General features: G+C 36.9%; 1 protein-coding gene across 1 annotated transcript in view; it reads right to left on the bottom strand.

Moving 5' to 3' along the window:
* Nucleotides 1-23,831, bottom strand: part of CFAP44 (cilia and flagella associated protein 44) — a 135,681-nt gene that overhangs the window by 36,295 nt on the left and 75,555 nt on the right. The window contains exons 22-25 of the mRNA XM_019652227.1: nt 18,040-18,236; nt 14,296-14,470; nt 5,122-5,299; nt 760-1,260 (exon numbers count right to left, since the gene is read on the bottom strand). Of these exons, the coding sequence (XP_019507772.1) occupies nt 760-1,260; nt 5,122-5,299; nt 14,296-14,470; nt 18,040-18,236 (1,051 nt within the window). The remainder of the gene's footprint in view (nt 1-759; nt 1,261-5,121; nt 5,300-14,295; nt 14,471-18,039; nt 18,237-23,831) is intronic.

Here is a 23,831-nt window from a genome sequence, read left to right as displayed (position 1 = left end):
GCAGTGAGCGGCCCTCCAGAAGCCGGCGACTGATGTGCCTCGTCCGGGAAGAGCGCAATAATGGTGCCAACTTGGGCAAGTGAAGCAACGTCCTCCACAACTAGACTGAAGAACAAAACGACAGCAACTTGTCTGTTCCCCTTTCCCCAATTCCCCAGTGCTGTTCCCATCCCCTAATTCCCCAATTTAAAAAAATCTTTAAAAAAAAAAAAGAATGCCCTTCTTGCTGTACTGAATGGTGTTTGAGTCAGGGACTATGAGCTCTTTACGGGTTGTGTTCATATCTACCTCCATTATGCTCCCACAGTATCTCTACGTTGTCTTTCATAAAGTAAACACTAATTATTTCCCTCAACTTATTCTGCAAAATTTCAAATCTATAGAACAGTGAATATTTTTAAATATTTTCTCTGGAGGGTTCTTAATTATGTTCCATCCATCATCTGAAAGCCATTCCATCACTTCCCCTTTACCATGACTTTAGTTAGATGCCAATTAACATGGATTTGCCCCTAATGCTTACTTAGTCAGCTTTCCAAAAAGGAAAAAGTTACAAAGCTCCTAGTTCTGGGAAAAGCACAATGATTTTCAGAAGACCAGAGACGGGGAGGAAGCCAAGCCACTAATGAGTTATGGGATAGTCAGGGTTTGGGGAAGGTTAATGTAGAGAAATTTAAAGTAAATAAATAAGGAATTAGTTGTGCTCCTTTCCTGTTCCACTCTGCTTCAGCTTTAAACAGCCACAGTCTCACCCCTTACCCTGTTGGTCAGGTACTGCTGCATGTACACATGTTTAATCTCATCCCTCTTCATAATCTCCAGCTCCACATCAGTTGGGTCTGCTTTTTCAAATTCCAATATCTTTGGAATCTCTAGACTTAAAGATAACATCTTTGACGATCTATACAATGAATCACGTGTTGTCAAATCCCCATCCTTTCCAGAACAGACTCTGAGGAATCCTCCACCTTCGGCTGTAGACCCAGTCTGTTCCACCTGAGGGGCCTTTTCAGCCTCACTTTTCATCAGCTGTTTCTTAAAAGCTAGGAGAGTTTTCTCATCATAGTGAAATCTCTTTTCAGGAACTTCTTCCGGGTGTATCTGAGGGACTTGGGGAATGGGGATGTGCTTGGATATGTGAAGAACTGACTGAATATTCTTCATCTCTTGTACCAGGCATTGTATTTCCTCGATGACAGCCACTTTAAGGTCTCGAAGAGAGAGAATGCACTTGTTCATGTGCGTTTTCTTTGAATAGGTCTGATAAAAAGAACAGAAAGGAAGAAAAATGACAACCCACTCACAAAGGACAGTTTCAAATATTTGCTTTTGTCCCTTGACTAGTACATCTAACAAAAATTCCAGATAAAAATGTACCTGATCATTCTTATTACTGCTAAATTATTCTTTTCTCTGGTTTTTTAGGCTTTTCCCCATTCATCCTATCCAAAAGGGGGAAACAGTCTTGATGTGAACTCTGGTATCCCTCAGCTGGCTTGTAGGGCTAAGTTCCCCTGTCCTCCCCTCCCACCACTAAATGGAAGTCCTTCCTAAAGGACTGTACTCAGCCAGGTCCCAGGAAGGGGAGGGTCATTCTTTGGTCAGGAAGACACAAGTAACTGCCCCCTTTCCTGGTGGGGACTCAAATCCTGTTGGCTTAGACTCACTTAGGGTTGCCTACCTAGGAAGATAAGTAAATAACCTGATAAAAAAATTAAAAGTAATGGATGTGAAGATATTCATTGAATCTGGGAGAAAAATAGATGAAAACAGAATTACAACAAAGTGATAAAAAAATATATAAGAAAGTACCAAAGAGAAGTCAAAGAGCTTAAGAAAACAATAACTTAACTGGAAAATACACTAGAGGGGTTAAATAGCAGACCAGATGATGCAGAAGAACAAATCATTGATTTGGAAGACAAGGCAGTAGGACTCATTCAGAGCAGAAAATAAAAAAACCCCAGAATTTTAAAAAGTGAAGATATGATATTATGGATGGATCTTGAGATTATTATGCTAAGCAAAATAAGTCAGACAGGAAAAAGTCAAGAACCATATGGCTTCACTCATACATGGGATGTAAAACTGAAAGCAGCAAAGTAACAAGACAAACAAACAAAGAAGCAAAAACTCAGACACAGACAAGAGTTTAGTGGCTACTGGAGGGCAAGGAAGGAAGGGGTGATAGAAGAGGGTAAAGGGGGTCAAATATATGGTGATAGAAGGAGAACTGACTCTGGGTGATGAACACACAATGCAATATATAGATGATGTATTATAAAAATGTACACTTGAAACCTATATAATTTTACTAACCATTCTAATCCCAATAAATTTAAATTTTTTTTAAAAAGCAAAGATAGCTTAAGGGACCTATGAGAACATCCAGTGGAATAACATTCACATTATAGGAGTCTCAGAAAGAGAAGAAGGAGAGAACGGGGAAGTTATTTGAAAAAATAATAGCTGACGACTTCCATAACCTGGGGAAGGAAGCAGACATCTAGGTCCAGGAAGCACAGAGAATTAAAGAAAAGATGAACCCAAAGAGACCCACACCAAGATGCATTATAATTAAAATGTTAAAAGTTAAAGACAAAGAAAAAAAATCTTAAAAGCAGCAAGAGAAAAACAACTTGTTACATACAAGAAAACCCCTATAAGACTATCAGATAATTTCTCAACAGAAACTTTGTAGGCCAGAAGGGAGTAGTATGTTGTATTCAAAGTGCTGAAAGAAAATACTTCCAACTAATACTCTACCTGGCAAGGTCATCATTCAGAATTGAAGGAGAGGTAAATAGTTTTCTAGACAAGCAACACCTAAAAGAGTTCACCACTACTAAACTGGTTTTGCAAGAAATATTAAAAGACTTCTTTAAGCTGAAAAGCAAAGGCACTATCTACTAATAAAAAAACATATGAAAGTAAAAACCTCACTGGTAGAGTTAAATATATAATAAAGGTAATAGATTAACTACTTATAAAGCTAGTATGAAGGTTAAAAGACAAAAGTAGTAAAATTATAATTAACAATAATTAGTTATGGGATATACAAAAGATGTATAACATGACATTAAAAAATATCAAATGTGGTGGGGGGAGTAAAAATGTAGAATTTTCAGAATGCATTCAAAATTTATATAGATATAGATAGATATAGATATATAGATATAGATATAGATAGATATTTATATGTGAGCCTCAGGATAAACACCTAGCAAAAACCTAGAATGGATACACAAAAGATAATGAGAAAGCAATCTAAACATAAATTTAAAAAATCATCAATCCACAAGGGAAGAGAGCAAGAGAAAAAGGGAATTACAAGAACTGCCAGAAAACAACAAAATGGTAATAGCTACATACTTATTAATATTTACTTTAAATGTAAATGGACTAAATTCCCCAAAGAGATACAGAGTGGAGAAATGGATTAAAAAAAAAAGGCTCATCTATACATTGCATACAAGAGACTCACTTCAGAACTAAGAACTCACACAGATTGAAAGTGAAAGGATAGGAAAAGATATTCCATGTAAAGAGAAATGAAAAGAAAGCTGGTGTAGCTATACTTACATAGACATTGACACAAAGACTATAATAAAAGACAAGGGCATTATATAATGATTAAAGGGGGTCAATCTAACAAGAGGATATAACATTTGTAACACTTATACACCCAGTGTAGGAGCACCACCAAAATATATAAAGCAACTGTTGACAGACCTAAAGGGAGAAACTGACAGCAACACAATCATAGTAGAAGACTTTAATACCCCACTTACATCAATGGATAGATCATCGGGACAGAAAAATCAATATGGAAACATAGGTTGTAAACAATGCATCAGACCAGATGCACTTAATATATATTTAAGACACTTTCATATAACACACTGATAAAAGAAATTGAAGCAGTACATGGAAAGACATTCTGAGATCAGGGATTGGAATAATAAACATTGTTAAAATGTCCATACTATCTAAAGCATTTGGAATATTCTTTCCAAATACAGAATACACATTCATTTAAAGTACACATTGAACATTCTACAGGATACATCACATATCAGGCCACAAAACAAGTCTCCGTAAATTTAAGATTCAAATTACATCAATCATCTCTTCTGATCACAATGGTATAAAACTAGAAATTAATTACAATAAGAAAACTGGAAAAATCACAAATATGTGAAGATTAAGCAACATGCTACTCAACAACCATGGGTCAATGAAGAAATCAAAGGGGAAATAAAAAAGTACATGGAGACAAAAGAAAATGGAAATACAACATTTCAAAACCTATGGGATAAATAAAAAGCAATTCTAAGAGGGAAGTTCGTAGCAATGCAGGGCTACCTCAAGAAACAAGAAAAATCTCAAATAAGCAATCTAACTTTACACCTAAAGGAACTAAACAAACAAACAAAAGAATAAGAAGCAATGCTCAAAGTTAGCAGAAGAAAGTAAGTAATAAAGGTCAGAGAGAAAAATGAAACAGAGACTGAAAAAAACAATAGAAAAGCTCAATGAAACTAAGAGCTGGATCTTTGAAAAGATAAACAAAATTGACAAACCTTTAATTAGACTCACCAAGAAAAAATAGGAAATGAAACAAAAGTTACAATTGATACCCCAAAATAAAATACAAAGGATCATAAGAGACTACTATTATACACCAACAAATTGGACAATCCAGAAGAAACGGATAAATTCCTAGATATATACAATCTTCCAAGTCTAAATCAAGAATAGAAATTTTGAATAGAGTGATTACTTATAAGGAGATTAAAACAGTCATTAAAAAAACTCCCACCAACGTGGATACCTCGGGCGGTCACTCTCCCCGGACTCTGTCCAGGTGGCGCAGGGAAGCATAGGACTTTGTCCAATGATGTTAAAAAAAAACTTCCAACAATATTTTTCATGATTATCTAGAATAATGCCCCCTTTCTACAAATGAGGGAACTGAGGCATAGATAAACATGAAGGACGTCTCCAGTTCTAAATTTCTATGACTATATGTCCTATGGACCAGATAGCGAAATGGGTGGTTTTAGAATTCAATTAAAAACACAGGTGCCTCTCATTGTCATACAAGCTGTGGATAAGTACCATAGCGTCTAGCTGTCCCAGTTCCTCTTCCTTCTTGGCAGCATTTATTCTCATGTGCTCGGGTATCTTATAGTCTGGGGCTGTCTTCAGATTGAAGTCTCCCATATACACCTGAGCCTCTTTGATAGCTTGAATATCTTTGGGATCTTCATAGTCCTCATCAGGTTTACTCTTGTACCTAGGAGAAAAATAGGTAACCCAGCCATAAATATAACCATAAACTCTAATTTGTCTAGTTTACTATAGGTATATAATCAAATTCAATCATGAAGCAAATGTTAATTGGATTTTTTATAACATAAGTGTTGTCACAAAATTTGTCATAATATTTTCCAAAAAGGCCTCTCATTCAAAATGAACATACTAGTATGTATTTGCTATCCCCTCTCTCCCCGAATTCCATGGGAATCATAGTATAGAGATAGTAAAGGGACTAAGTTATTATGTGTGCTGAGAATGGGATAGAAAGCCATGAGCAAACCAGTGACAGGGGTACATTTCTAGAAGACAGAAGATGAAATTATGTTACTGGATAAACCAAACCAGAGAAAACTGTAGCCCAGAACACTCCCAGGAGGTACATGAAAAAGAGCTCAACATCACAAATGATGAAGAAAATGCAAATTAAAACCACAATGAGATGTCACCTCACACATGTTAGATGGTTATTACCAAAAAGAGAGATAAAAGCTGGCAAGGATGTGGAGAAAAGGGAACCATTGTGTATTGTTGATGGGCATGTAAATCGGTGCAGTCACTATAGAAAACAGTATGGAGGTTCCTTAAAAACTAAAAATAGAACTACCATATGATCCAGCCATCTACTTCTGGTTATTTATCCCCCCCAAAAAATGAAAACATTAACTCAAAAAGATATATGTAACCCCATGTCCACTGCAGCATTATTTATAACAGCAAAGATATGGAAACAACCTAAGTGTCCTTCGATGGCTGAAAGGATAAAGAAGATATGGCATATGCACAATGGAATATTATTCAGTGATAAAAAGATGCAATCTTGCCATTTGCAACATGGGTGGACCTTGAGCACATTATGCTAAGTGAAATAAATCAGACAGAGAAAGCCAAACACCATATGATCTCACTTACATGTGGAATATTAAGAAATAAAACAAGTTGATAGACACAGAGAAGAGATTGCTGGTTGCCAGAGGTAGGGGGTAGAGGGTGCGTAAAGTGGGTGAAGGGAGTCAAAAGGTGCAAACCTCTAATGTAAAAAAAATAAGTCATGGGGATGTAATGTACATCATGGTGACTATAATAATATTATATTGCATATTTGAAAAATCACTACGAGAATGCATCTTAAAAGTTTTCATTACAAGAAAAAAATCCTGTAACTATGTATGGTAATGGATGCTAAGTAGACTTATCTTGGTTATTATTTACAATATGCACAAATATCAAAACACTATGTTGTACACCTGAAACTAATATAATATTGGATGTCAATTATACCTCACACATTTTTTTAAAAATAGAAAAGATCAATGAGACTGTTTTTTTTAAAGATAATCAAAACTGGCAAACCTTTAGCTAGACTCTCCAAGAACAAGAGGCAATGCAAATAAAATCAGAAATCAAAGAGGAGACATTACAGCTGATACCACAGAAATACAAAGGACAAGAAGAGACTAATATAAACAATTACCTACCAACAAATTGGACAATTTAGGAAAAAATGGATAAGTTCTTACAAACATACAACCTACCAAGACTGAAACATGAAGAAATAGAAAATCTGAACAGGCCAATTAAGTAAAACAATTGAATCAGTAATCAGAAGCCTCTCAACAAGCAAAAGTTCAGGTCAAGATGGCTTCACTCATGAATTCTACAAAACATTTAAACAATTATTACAATTTCCTTCTCTTCCAAAAAAGAGAAGGGAAGGAAACACTTCCAAATTCATTTTATGAAACCAGCATTACCCTGATACCAAAACCAGACCAGGACAATACAAGAAAATTCCAGCAATATTTTTTAAAGGATAATATGAGTACACAATGATCAAGTAAAATTTATCCTAGGAATGCTAATTTAGCATTTGAAATACATCATGTTGACCCACAATATTAAAGAATAAAATTTTTAAAATGATCATCTCAATGTACATATGGAAGTCATTTGATAAAATTCAACACCCATCCTTGATTAAAAAATAAATTTAAAAACCCTTTCAACAACTAGGAATAAAAGGAAATTTCATCAGTGAATAATCTGCTTCTAAAAGGCCAACATTACATTTCATAATAAAAGATTGAATGCTTTCTTCTTAGCTGGGAGTAAGACCGAGATATTCCCTTTCACCACTTTTATTTGACATTGTAGTGCATATCCTAGACAACAATGAGTCAAGAGAAAAAAAGGCACAGAGATTGGAAAGGAAAAATCTGTCTTTACCCCATGCAACATGATCATATTCATAAAAGACTGTAAAGAATCTGCAAAAGAAGCTACTAGACTTAATAAATGAACTGAGCAAAATCACTGGGTTAAAGGTAAATATGCATAAAGAAATTAATTGAGAGAACTTCTACTTCTAGAAAGATGGAATAAACCTACAGTTTCTATTTTTCCTGGTAAGTACAAATAAAAACCTTGGACATTATATACAAGACAAACATAAAGATTCAGAAATGTGGGTGGTAGATGAGGGTAAAGGGGATCAAATACATGGTGATGGAAGGAGAACTGACTCTGGGTGGTGAGCACACAATATGAAATACAGATGATGTATTACAGAATTGTACACCTGAAATCTTATGTACCTTTGCTAACAATTGTCACCCCAACAAAATTTAATTAAAAAAAAAAAAGATTCTGAAATGTGGAAAGAAGAAGGCAGACCACAGAGAAACTTGGGACCCAAAGAAGAATTTGATGATGCTCAGTTCTCTGGATTTCCTTTTCTCCTCATATATCTCAGACTTGAAGTTAAAATAAATAAATAAATAAATAAATAAATAAATAAATAAATAAATAAATAAATAAATAAATAGCAACTTAAGAAAGGAGGGGGGTAGGAGATGGGCAAAAAAGGTAAAGGGAATTAAGAAGTACAATTTTCCAGTCATAAAATAAATAAGTCATGGGGATGTAATGCACAGCATAGGGGACATAGTCAATGATATTATAACTGTAAGGCGAAGAAAGGTTACTAGGCTTCTCATGGTGGTCACGTGTAAGGTATATAGATGTCGAATCACTATATTGTATGCCTGAGACTAGTATAATATTGTATCTTAACTACAATTTTTAAAAAAGAAAACAGCAACTCAGTAACACCAATAGGGTTAGGAAACAAAAGCCCAACGAAGTCCTGCTTTCTCTAGTTAAATGATCGAGAAAAGAAAAGAATAGCAAGACAGGAAACTTTTAGACAATAGTGTTCTACTCCAGCCAAACACCAAAGGTAAAAAAACCCAAAAAAACTGTGGCCCCAGCTCCATCCATACCAGCAAAGGCCGAGTGGGGAGTCTAGACTTCTCCCATCACCAGGCTTTAACATGGCAAAACCATCCCTCTGGGGGTGGTGTTAGAAAAGATGAGTCTTGGGAACCATGACTTTTATCCCCGTAGTGTAGTAACAAGCCCCCCTACCACAGTGTCAGTGGAGACCCGCATAGGGTAGCTTGAACTTCAACTCCTGGCCCAGCAGTAAGAAGATGATCTACCCCTCCTTGATGGGATAGTGTTTGAGGAGGCCAAGCGCAGAGTGGTGACTTTACCACCCTCCACAGTATCAGCGGAGGCCAACTGAAGAACAGAGTGGTATCAGTGGGGGCCTAGTGAGGATCTGGGAACTCCAACTCTTGATCAGCAAGTGTCCCCCTCCTTTCTCAGGTGTCAATTGGGGAAGAATGGGTAACCTAGACTTCTATACTCATAATGAGATGGCACCCCTCCTTATCCTGCAAAAGTCAGAGAAAGCCAAGTAAAACGAAATGTATAAATAAGATTCAGAGTCTCATAATACCCAAAGTATCTGGATTTCAATCAAAAATCAATCATCATCTCAAGAATCAGGATGTCTTCAGCTTGAATGACAAAAGACAATTACCACATGTCAATTCCAAGATGAGAATGTCAAAATAATCTAAGAAGAATTTTAAAGCAGCCATCATGAAGTGCTTCAACAAATAATTAGAAGGATACTTAAAACAAGTGAAAAAACAGAAAGTCTCAGAAAGAAATAGAATATATAAAAAGGAACCAAATGGAAATTTAGAACTGAAATTGGTTATTTATAACAACAACCAAAATAAAACTCAATGGATGGGCTCAACGCCAGAATGGAAGAAACAGAGGAAAGAATCAGCGAACTTAAAGAATTGTTCAGATCACCCATTCTGAACAATAAAAAGAAAAAGCACCAGAAATAAGCAAACAACCAACCAACATCAATAAAACACATAGAGCTTCAGTGATTTAATCTTTGTGTCACTGCAGTCCCAGAAGGAACATGAAAAGAGGAAAGGGCTTTAAGAAAACAATAAGAAATAATGGCTGAAAACTTCACAAATTTGGCAGGAGATACAAGCATTCAAGAAGGTTAATGAATCCAAAACAGGATAAATTTAAAGAAATCTACACCAAGACACATCATAATCGAACTTCTAAAAACTAAAGACAAAGAAAAAATCTTGAAAGCAGCAAGAGAAAAACGACATCTTCTATATGGGGAAAAACAATTTGAATGGCAGCAGACTTATCATTAAGAAGCCATAGAGGCCAACAGGAAAAAAGCACAGTATTTTTACATGCTGAAAATAAGAACTGTTAATACGGAATTCTATGTGCAGTAAGAATATTCTTCAGGAATGAAGGGGAAATCAAACCATTCTTACATAAAGAAAAACTAAGAGAATTTGTCACCAGCATACCTACCCTAAATGAATGGCAAAATGAAGTTCTCTAAATAGAAATGAAACGATAGAAGAAGGAACTCAGGAACAGAAAAAAGGAAGAAATTAAAATGTTAATAGTAAAAATATGGGCAAATACATTTTACTTCAACTATTGTCTGTTATGTTTGATGATTGAAGAAAAAACTATAACAATGTCTGATGCATTTTTAAATGTATGTAGAAGAGGGCTGGCGGGTGGCTCAGCTGGTTAAAGCTCGAGCTCTGAGCAACAGGGTCGCTGATTGGATTCCCACATGGGCCAGTGAGCTGCACCTGAGCTGAGCTGCCGCTGAGCTGCCAACAGGTGGCAGGATGGCTCAGCTGGTGAGGGCACATGCTTTTAACAATAAGGTTGCTGGTTTGACTCCTGCATGGGATGGCGGGCTGTGCCCATGCCCTGCAACTACTAGATTGAAAGCAGTGACTGCACTTGGAGCTGAGCTTGTGCCCTCCACAACTAAGATTGAAGGACAACTTGACTTGGAGCTGATGGGTCCTGGGAAAACACAATGTTCCCCTTCCCCAATTCCCCGAAACTGTTTCCTTCCCCAGTTCCCCAATAAAAATCTTTTAGGGCCAGCCGAGTGGCGCGTTGGTTAAGAACTGACTTGGGATGCCAGAGGGCCCTGATTCAGATCCCACATATGAGGGCCAGTGACACTGACCTCTACAGCTAAGATGCTGAACAACAGCTCAACCTGGAGCTGGGCTGCCGTGAGTCGCCGGCGACGGCATAGGCTGCAGCCCCTGTGGCAGTGGGTTGCCATGGGCTACCATATGTAGCCAGCAGCCAGCGTGAGCGGCCAGCAGCCGCAATGAGTGGCCGTCCAGAAGCCGGCAACTGATCTGCCTCGCCCGGGAAGAGCGCAATGATGGTGCCAACTTGGGCCAGTGAAGCAACGTCCTCCACAACTAGACTGAAGAACAAAAGGACAACAACTTGGCTGGTCCCCTCCCCCAATTCCCCAATAAAATCTTTAAAAAAAAATCTTTTAAAAATAAAAATAAAATAAAATAAAATGTATGTAGAAGAAATATTTATACAATTATATTATAAACAGAGGAAATGGGTGGGGGAAAGGAGCATAAAAGCAGGTAAAGCTTCTACACTTCATTCAAACTGATAAAATGTCAACACCAGTACACTGTGATAAGTTGTATATACATAATGTAATACCTAGAGCGAACACTCAAAAAGCTACTACAGGGCTGGCCGAGTGGCTCAGTTGGGTAAGAGTTGGCTTAAGAGCGCGAGCTCTGAGCAACAGGGCCGTCGGTTTGATTCCCACATGGGCCAGTGATGCTGCGCCTGAGCTGAGCTGCCAACAGGTGGCAGGATAGCTCAGCTGGTGTAACAACAAGATTGCCTGATCGATGGTAGGCTATGCCCACCCACAACTAAGACTGAACTTGACACCTTGAGCTGAGCTGCTGCCCAGATGGCTCAGTGGATAGGGTGTGCGCTCTTAACAACAAGGCTGCTGGTTCAACTCCGCATGGGATGGTGGCTACGCCCACATGCAACTAAGATTGAACACAGCACCCTGAGCTTAGAGGCCATGAGCTGCCGACGGGGAGCCAGATGGTGACTGGTGCCCTCCACAACGAAGACTGAAGAACAGCAACTTGGCTGGTCCCCTCCCCCAATTCCCCAATAAAATCTTTAAAATAAAAAAAAGGCTATACAAACTGATACACTATAGATTAATTATATTGGAACTCTAAAATATTTACATAAACCACAGGCAGCTGGGGAAAAAAACAGAACAAACAGAAAACAAAATATAAAATAGCAGATATAAGCCTTAAATATCAATGGCTACATTAAGTTTAAATGGCCTAAATATACCAATTGAAGAACTGAGATTGACAGTGTGGATTGACCAACTATATGCTGTCAATAAAATACTCACTTCAAATATAGCAATATATGTAGGTTGAAGTACATGGATAAAATCAGTTATACTGTTCAAATACTAATTGCTTTCCCCCTAAGATCAGGAACAAAGAGTGGATGTCATATCTCCTTATTCCATTTCAACATAGTACTGTGAAATGAGAAAAGGCAGTAAGAGGAATATATATTGAATAAGAAGAAATAAAACTGTCCCTATTTACAGATGACATAACTGTCTACACAGAAAATCCCAAGGAACCTACCAAAAAAATGCCCTCAGAACTAACTAGACAGTTCAGCAAGGTCACAGAATACCAGATAAACACAACATTCAAATGTATTTCTACTGGATTGTTGGAAAAGTCATGACAAATTTTTTCTATGTTTTTCATTGCAAAAATGCATCATGACTTTTCCAACAACCCAATATACCAGCAATGAACATGAACACATAAACACCAAAATGAAAAGCACACTACCATTTACAATTGACAAAAATGTAAAATAATTATGTGTAAATCTAACAAATTATATGTAGAACTTTTATACTGAGAACAACAAAACCCAAAGAAATCAAAGAAGATCTAAATAAATGGAGAGTCATATCATGTCCATGGAATAAAAGACTCAACATAATAAATATGTCACATTTCCCCAAACTGATACACAGGTTTAACACAATTCCTATAATAATTTCAGCAAGATTTTAAAAAATATAGACAAGAATATTCTAAAACTTATATGGAAAAGCAAAGTAACTAGAATAGATAAAACAATTTTGAAAAAAGAGAATAAAATAATAGAAATCAGTCTATCCAATTTCAAGACCTATTACATGGCTACCGTAATCCAGACAGTGTATATTGGCAAAGGGACAGACACACAAATCACTGGGTCAGAAAGTGAGTCGAAAAATAGACCCACACAAATATGCCCAGATGATTTTTGACAAGGTGCAAAAGCAATTCAATGGAGAAAATAGAGCCTTTTCAACAAATGGTGCTAAAACAATTGGACGTCTATAGGCAACATAATGAAAAATAAATCCAAGCATAAATCTCACACCTTATACAAAAATGAACACAAAACGGATCACAGACTTAAACATAAAACTACAAAGCTTTTACAAAAAGGTAGAAGAAAATTTGGGGGACCTAAGGTTAGGGAGAGTTCTTAGACTTGACACCAAAACCGAGATTCAAGGAAAATTTGATAAATTTTCTTCAATATAATTAAAAACTTTTGCTCTGAAGAAGACCATGTTAAGGGAATGAAAAGACAAGCTACAGACTGGGAGGAAATATTTGAAAACAACATATCCGACACATGACTAGTATGTAGAATATATAAAGAACTCTCAAAACTCAACATTACAATAGTAAACAATCTTATTTGAAGATGGACAAAAGACATGAAGAAACATTTCACCAAAGATAAATAAGTGACAAGTAAATAAATAAAAAGATGTACTTGTTAAATAAAAATACCTCATACTACTGTATTTCCCCATGTATGAGACATACCTTAATTTTGGGGCCCGAAATTTGAAAAAAAATGTATTACATAAAGTTTCTGAACTCAAGTTTTATCCATCATAAAATTCATACAACTCCTCATCACTGTCAAAATTCCCAACCATAGCCAGTCTCGGATTGTTTTCTCAGATGGAGGAGGACCAAACTTATGTTCAGCAGCATGATTTCCATTCACTTTTGCAAGCTGGATCACTTTTAACTTGAATTCAGCACTGCATGAAAATCTTTTCTGAGCCATTTCTGGGCAGAACGTGGCAAAATGTAACCTATCGTAATATACCGGTAACAAGTGCGAAACAATGAGGGCAAAGACAACAAGCGCGAAAAAGCGGGAAATGCAAGTAAAAAAATCTACAACCACTGTATAAGATGCACCCAGTTTTTAGACCCCAAATTTTTCAAAAAATAGTACGTTTTATACATAGGGAAAAACAGTTTGTTTTTAAGTCACCTTCAGATGGTTAGAGACCTACAGGTGAAAGCAAACATTATAAGATGTTCAAAAAACATACAAGAGAATATCTTCTTGATGTTGGGATAAAAAGAATTTCTTAATCCTTAAAAATTACTCTGACTGTATTAGTAAAATGAAATTCCTGGACCTGAAACTCTAAGGATCATAGAAGTTCCACCAAGGTATCAGTCATCACCCTGAAAGATCCAACTGATCTGTCTTCAATATCTCCATCTGTTTCTATTTCTTTCACTTCTTTACTTAAATGAAAATTTTATATTTATTAACATTGTTAAAGATATTTTAAGAATCATATTAAAATGAAAGAGTTTAAGTAAACAAAATTTAAAAACTTACAGTTCTTCCCATTCTTTCTTTCGCTGCTGAATCTTAAATTGGGCTCTTTCAGCTTTTAACATAAGTTTCCTCGCTTTCTCAATTTCATTTTCCACCATAATTTGACTTAGGGTTTTAGGTCGAAAATGCTTCCCTTTTTCTATAATCGAATCTTCTGGCACATTCATATGCCCACCTGTACAGAAAATCAACATTTTTTTCAGTTTTTTTGAAACATCAAAATGAAATTCTTAAATATTGTTTTTAACCTGTCATATTTTTATTTTTTAATTTTTAAAATACAGTTGACATTCAATATTTTATATTAGTTTCAAGTGTACAGCATAGTGGTTAAACATTTATATAATTTAAGAAGTGATCCTCCCAATAAGTCTAATACCCACCTGGCACTATAAGTAGCTATTACAATATTATTGACTCTATTCCCTATGCTTGTACTTTACATCCTATCACTATTTTGTAACTACCAATTTGTACTTCTTAATCCCTTTACCTTTTTCACCCAGCCCCCAACCCCCCTCCCATCTGGCAACCATCAGTTTGTTCTCTGTATCTATGAGTTTGTTTCTGGTTGGTTGGTTTGTTTATTTTTTTCTTTATATTTCACGTATAAATAAGATCATATGCAATTTGTCTGTCTCAGTCTGACTTATTTCACTTAGCACAATACCCTCTAGGCCCATACATGTTGTCACAAATGGTAAGGTTTCATTCTTTTTTATGGCCGAGTAATATTCCATTGTATATATGAACCACTTCTTCTTTATGCAATCATCTATTGATGGACACTTACGTACTGCTACCCCAGCTTCTTTTACATTTCCATTTGTGAAATATTTTTTTCCATCCCTTTACTTCCAGTCTGGGCATGCCTTTCAATAGGAAGTGTGTCTCTTGTACACAGCATATGTATGGGTCTTGTTTTCTTTCCTTTTTTTTTTTTTTTTAAAGATTTTATTGGGAAATTGGGGAAGGGGACCAGCCAAGTTGTGGAGGGCACCAGTCGCTGTCTGGCTTCCCAACGGCAGCTCATGGCCTCTAAGTCCAAGGTGCAATGCTCAATCTTAGTTGCGTGTGGGCGTAGCCACCATCCCATGCAGGAGTCAAACCAGCAGCCTTGTTGTTAAGAGTGCACACTCTATCCACTGAGCCATCCGGGCGGCAGCTCAGCTCAAGGTGTCAAGTTCAGTCTTAGTTGTGAGTGGGCGTAGCCCACCATTGAACAGGCAATCTTGTTGTTACACCAGCTGAGCCATTCTGCCACCTGTTGGCAGCTCAGCGACAGCTCACTTCAGGCACAGCGTCACCGGCCCATGTGGGAATCGAACCGGCAGCCCTGTTGCTCAGAGCTCGTGATCTTAAGCCAACTCTTAACCAACTGAGCCACTCGGCCAGTCCTGGGTCTTGTTTTCTTATCCATTCGACTACCTATGTCTTTTGATTAGAACATTTAATCCATTTATACTTAAAGTGATTATTGATAAGTATGTAATTACTGCCATTTTATTATTCATATTTATGTTCTTCCCACCCTCCTTCTTCTTAAAGAAGTCCCTTCAACATTTCTTGTGATACTCATTTGGTGGTGATGAACTCCCTTAGCTTTTTCTTATCTGGAAAGCTCTTTATCGCTCCTTCAATTTTAAATGATAGGCTTGCTAGGTAGGGTAATCTTGGTAGTAGGTCTTTTCTTTTCATCACTATGAATATTTCATGCCAATTCTTTCTGGTCTGCAAAGCTTCTTTTGAGAATTCAGCCAACAGTCTTATGAAAGCTCCCTTGTAGGTAACTAACTGCCTTTAAGATTCTCTTTGTCTTTAATCTTTACCACTTTAATTATGATGTGTCTTAATTTGGGCCTCTTTGAGTTCATCTTGTTTGGGACTCTCTGTGCTCCCTGAACTTGTATGTCTATTTTCTTCACCAGGTTAGGGAAATTTTCAGTCATTATTTCTTCAGATAGGTTCTCAATTCCTTGCTCTCTCTCTCTTCTCTTTTTGGTACCCCTGTGATGTGAATGTTGTTACTCTTGATGTTGTCCCTTAAATTATCTTCGTTTTTAAAATTGTTTTTGCTCTTCTGATTGGGTGTTTTCTGCTTTCTTGTCTTCCAAATCACTGACTCGATCCTCTGCTTCATTTAATCTGCTGGTGATCCCTTCTAATGCATACTTCATTTCAGCTATTGTATACTTCATTCATCACTGATTCTTTTTTATGACTTCTATGTCCTTTTTATGCTTACTATTTCTTTGCTGAAGTTCTCATTCAGATCACTGAGTATACTTATAACACTGTTTTGAACTCTGTATCTGGTTAGATTGTTACCATGAATCCAACCCCACAATGTCTTTTACAGTATCAAAATAAAGAGATCTAAGTTATAATATTTGCTTTTAAGAACCTTACTGGAAAATTGACAAGACATATATTAGACAAGAAAATGATGGACCATTGACAAATATATTGGGAAGCTGGGGAAAATGTCTATGACATGATAGTAGGGGAAGGGAAAAGCAAGTTAGTCCTATTTGTCATGTACAATTTGAAGTGACATATACCAGCTGATGTGGTCTGTAGCAAATTAAAAAACTGGTCAGAAACATACAATCAAATCTATAATTTTAAAGTTATTAGCTTTCTTAATAAGTGTCTACTGGGGGAATTATTCATGTTCTTAGAGAAACTTCAGAGATACATGAAAATGTTAAATAATATGAGATGGTCATATAGTTAGTTGTAACTCACCATTTCATATTTCAAATATATGATAGTATGGAAAAGGAAAAGTTAACATGGCCTGGATGGTCATGGAAAGGCTTTATTTAAAAAAAAAAGTATAATTTAATCTGGATTCCCAAGAACTGGTAGAATTCAGGGGGAAGGAATGAATTGGTTACCCCAGCAGGAGTCTGGATATGGAAGTATCAGGCATAATTAGGGAGCAGAAAGCAGGACAATAGGCTAAAAATACAACTCAAACAGTATGAGAACACAGCATTAACAGGAAACAGAATAGCGATTTACTGTGGAAGAAAATACATGAATAATGGTTTCAGATATTATCCAAGAGTCAGAAAAGAGCTATTAAACGTTTCTCAATGAAGAGGATAAACCAGTATTAATGTCAGTACTGTATCAGGGGCATAAGCCTAGACCTGGATAGGCTACAGAGCCCTTTATTCTTGACTGGGCTCTCCAAGCCATTCCCTGAATTCTTGTCTTCCTTCTAGTCATCTGTGGTCATCCTGTGGGCAGTTATAAGAGGCAGGTCACAGGTATTAGAGGCACTATTTTCACAGCTGTATCCTCAGCTCATCATTGTGTTTCAAGCACATGCTCTTAAAAAATAGTTTGAAATATTGTGTTCTAGCCCCACATTCTGAGGTGGGGCCCAGAAATGTGGGAAGAAACACTGCCTGGAAACTAGCATCTGGGGAAATCCTAGATTTAAGAATAGGTGGACATAGAAAATAAAAATACAGCAGCATCAGTTACTCATATCCTCTCTCCATCACATGACCAGGGTGGGTTTTCTTTAGCAGCCTGCATCAAATAGGAAAGCTGGTGGAGATCATTTGCTGTCAAAACTTGGCCTCTCATTCTCAGCCACTCCCCTGTCTCTCCTGATTATGTATTCCAAAGGCATAAAAGAAGTGAGACAAAAGACTGAGCTCAAGCCACCAAGATTTCATTTGAAATCTTGAAATGAGGATAGAAAAGCCTTCTTGTCATTTAGGTTACCTGTATCTTTCTGGCCATCCTTTATTCCAGAAGCCTCTTTATCAAACCTCTCTAATTTGCTTCCTCTTGTCTCTGACTGACTGGCGCGTTTGAATCTAGAGTACTTAGAGGGCTTCACAAGCCTGTAAGAGGATATCTTGTGTTCACTTTGTATGGCATGAACCACAATAGCATCACTTTGCAACGAATCATGAAATCTGAAAAAAGAAAAAAGGTATTTGCTGCAATGGTCACCATTCTAATTATTTAATTACACAACTTTAATCATTCTCCATGATTATTATGTAATAAATAAGACCACAATACCCTATGCTTATAAATAATATCACTATATCACACTGGATCCAAAATTTAACCATGGATATACCAACAAGGATGTGATAGAAGTTGCATAGGCCTTAGTTAAAGAGCAAGTAGAATTTTCTTTCTAATGAAAATACTAAACAACTCATCAGTAATTAGTATACCACCACTGCTTTGCTAATTTGTAGAAAAATGAAAACTTTTCAGGCAGACTATATTTAATGGATCATATCAAACTCTGAGAAAACATAATCTACCTCCCCATTATCTCATATATATGTATATACCTCATATATATAATATATATATATAAAAGATAATAGATAGGGAGGTGGGTATATATCATGTTACCCTATTTGCCTCTGTAAAAAACATCAAGCTTAGGGATTCATGCTACTCTCTAGTCCACCTTTCTCATCTATCCCACATATTCTACCTTTTAGAAGTTCTTCACCAATTAAATTGTTGCTGTTTTAACCAAAGTGTCCTTTGATAGATGATTGGATAAAGAGGATGTGGTATATATACACAATGGAATACTATTCTGCCATAAGATGAAATCGTACCATTTGTGACAAAATGGATGGAACTTGAGATTATTATGCTAAACGAAATAAGTCAGGCAGAAAAAGTCAAGAACCATATGATTTCACTGATATGTGGTATATAAAACTGAAAATAACAAAAGAACAAGACAGATGAATGAAGAAACAAAAACTCATAAACACAGATAATAGTTTGGTGGTTACCAGAGAGTAAGGGGGGAGAAGGATGGTAAATGAGGGTAAAAGGGGTCAAATATATGGTGATGGAAAGAGAACTAACTCTGGGTGGTGAACACACAATGTGATATACAGATGATGTATTACAGAATTGTACACCTGAAACTTATGTAACTTTACTAACAATTGTCACCCCAATAAACTTTAATTTTAAAAAAAGTTGCTGTTTTTAGGCACTGGTTCATAATTACCCCATCTTTTAATTTTATAATTTAACTTATTTATATACATAGCAATTATTCCTAGCTTCTTTGCCTTTCCTACTATTCATCTAACTTAATCCTTTAACTCTTATTTCTCCTTTTAAAATGGCTTACTAGGGCCGGCCGAGTGGCGCGATGGTTAAGAACTCGCTTGGGATGCCAGAGGGCCCCGGTTCAGATCCCACATATGAGGGCCAGTGACGCTGCCCTCCACAGCTAAGATGCTGAACAACAGCTCAACCTGGAGCTGGGCTGCCATGAGTCGCCGGCGACGGCGTGGGCTGCAGTCCCTGTGGCAGTGGATTGCCATGGGCTACCGTGTGTGGCCAGCAGCCAGCGTGAGCGGCCAGCAGCCGCAGTGAGCGGCCGTCCAGAAGCCGGCGACTGATCTGCCTCGCCAGAGAAGAGCGCAATGATGGTGCCAACTTGGGCCAGTGAAGCAACGTCCTCCACAACTAGACTGAAGAACAAAACGACAGCAACTTGTCTGTTCCCCTTTCCCCAATTCCCCAGCACTGTTCCCATCCCCCCAATTTCCCAATAAAAATCTTAAAAAAAAAATAAATTAAAAAAAAATAAAATGGCTTACTATTTCTTTTTAATTTTCCCTGTTCATTCATAGCATAGTGTCTTTCTCATTTCTATAAGACTTATTCTCTTTATATTCTTGCCCATGGGAGTTTTTCTACTCTAAATTTTAGTCTTTCCATGAGACCCAGATAACATGAAGGAACATATGGATGGTTTGGATCACATAAAAATTTAAAACTTCTGCACAGTTAGAAAAATATGAATAAAGCTTAAGGCAAAGCATTTACAATATGTATAATAAAAGACAATACTTACAGAAATAGACACTAAAACTAAAAATAAGGGGGGAAATAAACAAAACTCAAATAAAAATGAACAAGGAATCTAAACAGGCAATTCTAAGAATAAAGTTAAGTGAACTATAAACATATCAAAAAAAATGCTGAACCTCATCAATAATCAAAAGAATGCAAATTATTCAACCAAGAGTTATCCTATTTGGCCTATTAGATTGGTGAAGATGAAAATACCGGTCATACCCAGTGTTATTCAGGGGTACAACTTTATCCTCTCCACCATTCCAATCAGATAGCTAGGTGCTTATTATTTCCTTCCATATGTTTATTGAAGACATGAAGCTATGAAGGGTGCAAGGGCCTGAACTAGGGTGGGAAAGCAGGGCATTAAGGAAACAAGTATTTGAAGACAAGGAGAGTGGCAAGGAAGAGGTTCTACCTGAAGAAGACGGGCAAACTGGGTCCTGGAGCTGTGGGCACGTGTTCCCTGCTTCTGACAGCATCTGGGGAGATGCGAGGCCTCAAAGGGGATGGCTGCAAGTGTGCTGAATCCTAAAAACTGGGATCCTTTGAGCCTCACCAAAGACTGCACCAGTGGACCACAGAAACCACAGAATGAAAGAACTGAAAGAAGTAGGTAGGCTGTGACAATGAGCCTCAGTGGTACTAGGACTGACCTTCCTGTCTGCCTGGTGGAATAGGAGCTCAGGGTGAAATCTAATTTAAATAAAATAATAACAGCAGTATTACTCATATACCTGAATCTGTGCATTAAGATTCACAGTTGCTATATACATACATTTACAAATATTCCATGAATATTTATTAAAGCCTAACATAGGATACTATGTGAGAGTTCTTTCTGAGAAGAAATTCTTGCCCACTTTAATCTCTTGGTGGGTAGCAATCTAGATATAATTTAGAGATTTAAGTATTCAAATATTATCCAAGAATTCAAATATTCAAGGATTTAATGCCAGGTAACAAGTGTCAATAATTCACAGGACAGAGTACCAGAGAGGAGCCTGCTAAACAGAGAGGGAGCTCTGGAGAGCTGCAGAGGGCTCCCTTCCAGCCCTCAGGTGAGTCCTGGTCAGCACATACATATGAGGACTCTACCTGAGACTGGGGAAAGAAACACCAGACGGGAGCAGTTAGAATAATCCCAGACAACGCCCCTCCACATACACACACACACACACCCAGGTTGGAATAGCTTGTGTTCCCACAGCCCCATAATACACGGGACATAGTGTGAAGTATGTAGAAGGATTTTATCTTAGTAGTGGGAAGAAGTTAGCTCTAGACTAAAGGCTGCCTGATCCCACCTAATAAAGATTAAAAGCAAGCTTCAAAATAATCAAACTATTTTCAAGTAACTAAATCCCAGAACAAAGATCAAGAGTATTTAAAAGTATGTAAAAAACACCCAGCATCCACAATGTGAAATTCACAGTACCTGGCATCCAATAAAAATTTCTTAGGCAGGCAAAATAGCCAAAACATGTGACCCCCAAATAAAGACAAAAATATCAATTAATAGAAACAAACCCAGAAAAGACACAGATGACATAACTAGCAGAGGACATTAAAGTGGTTATTATATTTTATATATTCAAGAAGGTAGAGAAAAGCATGAGCACATTAAGGTCAGTAAAATCCACACCTATCATACTAGGAAGTCAACAAATAACGATTAATAATAAATTCATAAAAATACATTATTTTAGGTATATGCTAGTAACCACTAGAAGAAATATTAAAGTTGATTCTTTTCAAGGTATATCATGTTATAGATTGAAAACCTTAATATTTTTTAAATGTCTGTTATGTCTAAGTTGGTCTATGGATTCAATGTAATTCCAATCAAAATCTTAGCTTTTTTTTTTTTTTGGTGAAAATTGACAAGTTTATTCTATGCAAAAACTTAAGCAATACTGAGGATGAAGAAGAAAGCTGGAGGATTTACAGTATCAGGTGCCAAGACTAATTAAGATGTGATACTAGTACAAAGATACGAGTAGATAGGCCAAAGGAATAAAGAGTTCAGGAATAGACCCACATATATATGGTTACCTGACTTATGACAAAAACGTCACTATAATCGAGTGAGGATGAGGAAAAGATGGTTCTTTCAGCAAATGATGCTAGGTCAATATAGAAACAAATGACACTTGATCTTTGTCTTACACCACCCACAAAAATTATTCAAGATAGATAACGGCAAAACAATAGAGATTCTAGAAGAAAACATAAACTATTTCATGAATTGGGAATAAACAAAGATTGCTCAACTATAACATAAAAGTACTAACTAAAAAAGTTAGTGAAAATATATTTTTTTAAATATGCCATTTTATGTTTTCATTTTATTTTTTTTTAGATTTTTTTTATTGGGGAATTGGGGAAGGGGAAGAGCCATGTTGTTGCCCTTCAATCTTAGGGCGCAGCTAGCTCAGCTCCAAGTCCAGTTGCCATCCGGCTGCCTGTCAATAGCTCACAGCTGCCAAACTCAAGGTGTCCGTGGTCAATCTTAGTTGTTAGTGGGCTTAGCCCACCATCCCATGCGGGAGTCCAACCAGCAACCTTGTTGTTAGGAGCACGTGCTCTCACCAGCTGAGCCATCCTGCCACCTGTTGGCAGCTCAGTGGCAGCTCGGCTCGGGTGCAGCTCACTGGCCCATGTGAGAATCGAACCGGCAACCCTGTTGCTCAGAGTTCATGCTCTTAACCAACTGAGCCACTCGGTCGGCCCTGAAAATATTTTTTTTAATTAAATGTATTGGGGTAACAATGTTTAGTAAAATTACATAGGTTTCAAGTGTACAATTCTATAATACATCATCTCTATATTACATTGTGTGCTCACCACCTAGAGTCAGTTCTCCTTCCATCACCAAAATATTGATAAATTGAAAAAAACTGATAAATTGAATTTTATTGAAATTTAAAACTTCTGTTCAAAAAGAATAAAATGAAAAGACAAGCCAGGCTAGAGCAAGATACTTTATATGCATACATACATATATGTGTTTCATATAGATACATGTGTGACATGTATACATGTCATATATATGATAAAAAAACTCATGTCCGGAATATATAAATAACTCCTACAGCCCAGTTTTTAAAATGAACACAAGACTTGAACAAACACCTAACAAAAGAGACTATACAAATAACCAATAAGTATAATCAAGTTGAAATGAGGTCATTAGAGTGGGTGCTAACATGACTGGTGTCCTTATTAAAAAAGGAAACTTACACATAAATGGAGGGAAAATTATATGAAGAAACAGAGAGTAAATCATGTGAAGGCGGATGATTTGGCATGATACATCTACAAGCATGTCCACATGTCCACCAAAAAATATGTACAAGAATGTTCATAGCCTCATTATTCACAGTAGCCAGAAAATAGAAGAAACATCTCAACTAAATTATCAATAGTTAGATGGATAAATTGTGGTATAACCATTTAATAGAATATTACAAATCAATGAAAAAAATGATCTACTGCTACCTGCAACAACCTTAGGCATGATACCAAGTAAAGAAGCCTGTTTCAAAAAGTTTATATTGCGGGCCGGCCAAGTGGCGCAGTGGTTAAGAGCTGGCTTGGGACGCCAGAGGGCCCTGGTTCGGATCCCACATATGAGGGCCAGTGACACTGCCCTC

The sequence above is a fragment of the Hipposideros armiger genome, unplaced genomic scaffold (assembly GCF_001890085.2).
Source record: "Hipposideros armiger isolate ML-2016 unplaced genomic scaffold, ASM189008v1 scaffold_176, whole genome shotgun sequence".
Taxonomy (NCBI): Eukaryota; Metazoa; Chordata; class Mammalia; order Chiroptera; family Hipposideridae; genus Hipposideros; species Hipposideros armiger.
Note: the sequence above shows the minus strand (reverse complement) of the source record. Positions and strands in the feature narration are given on the sequence as shown.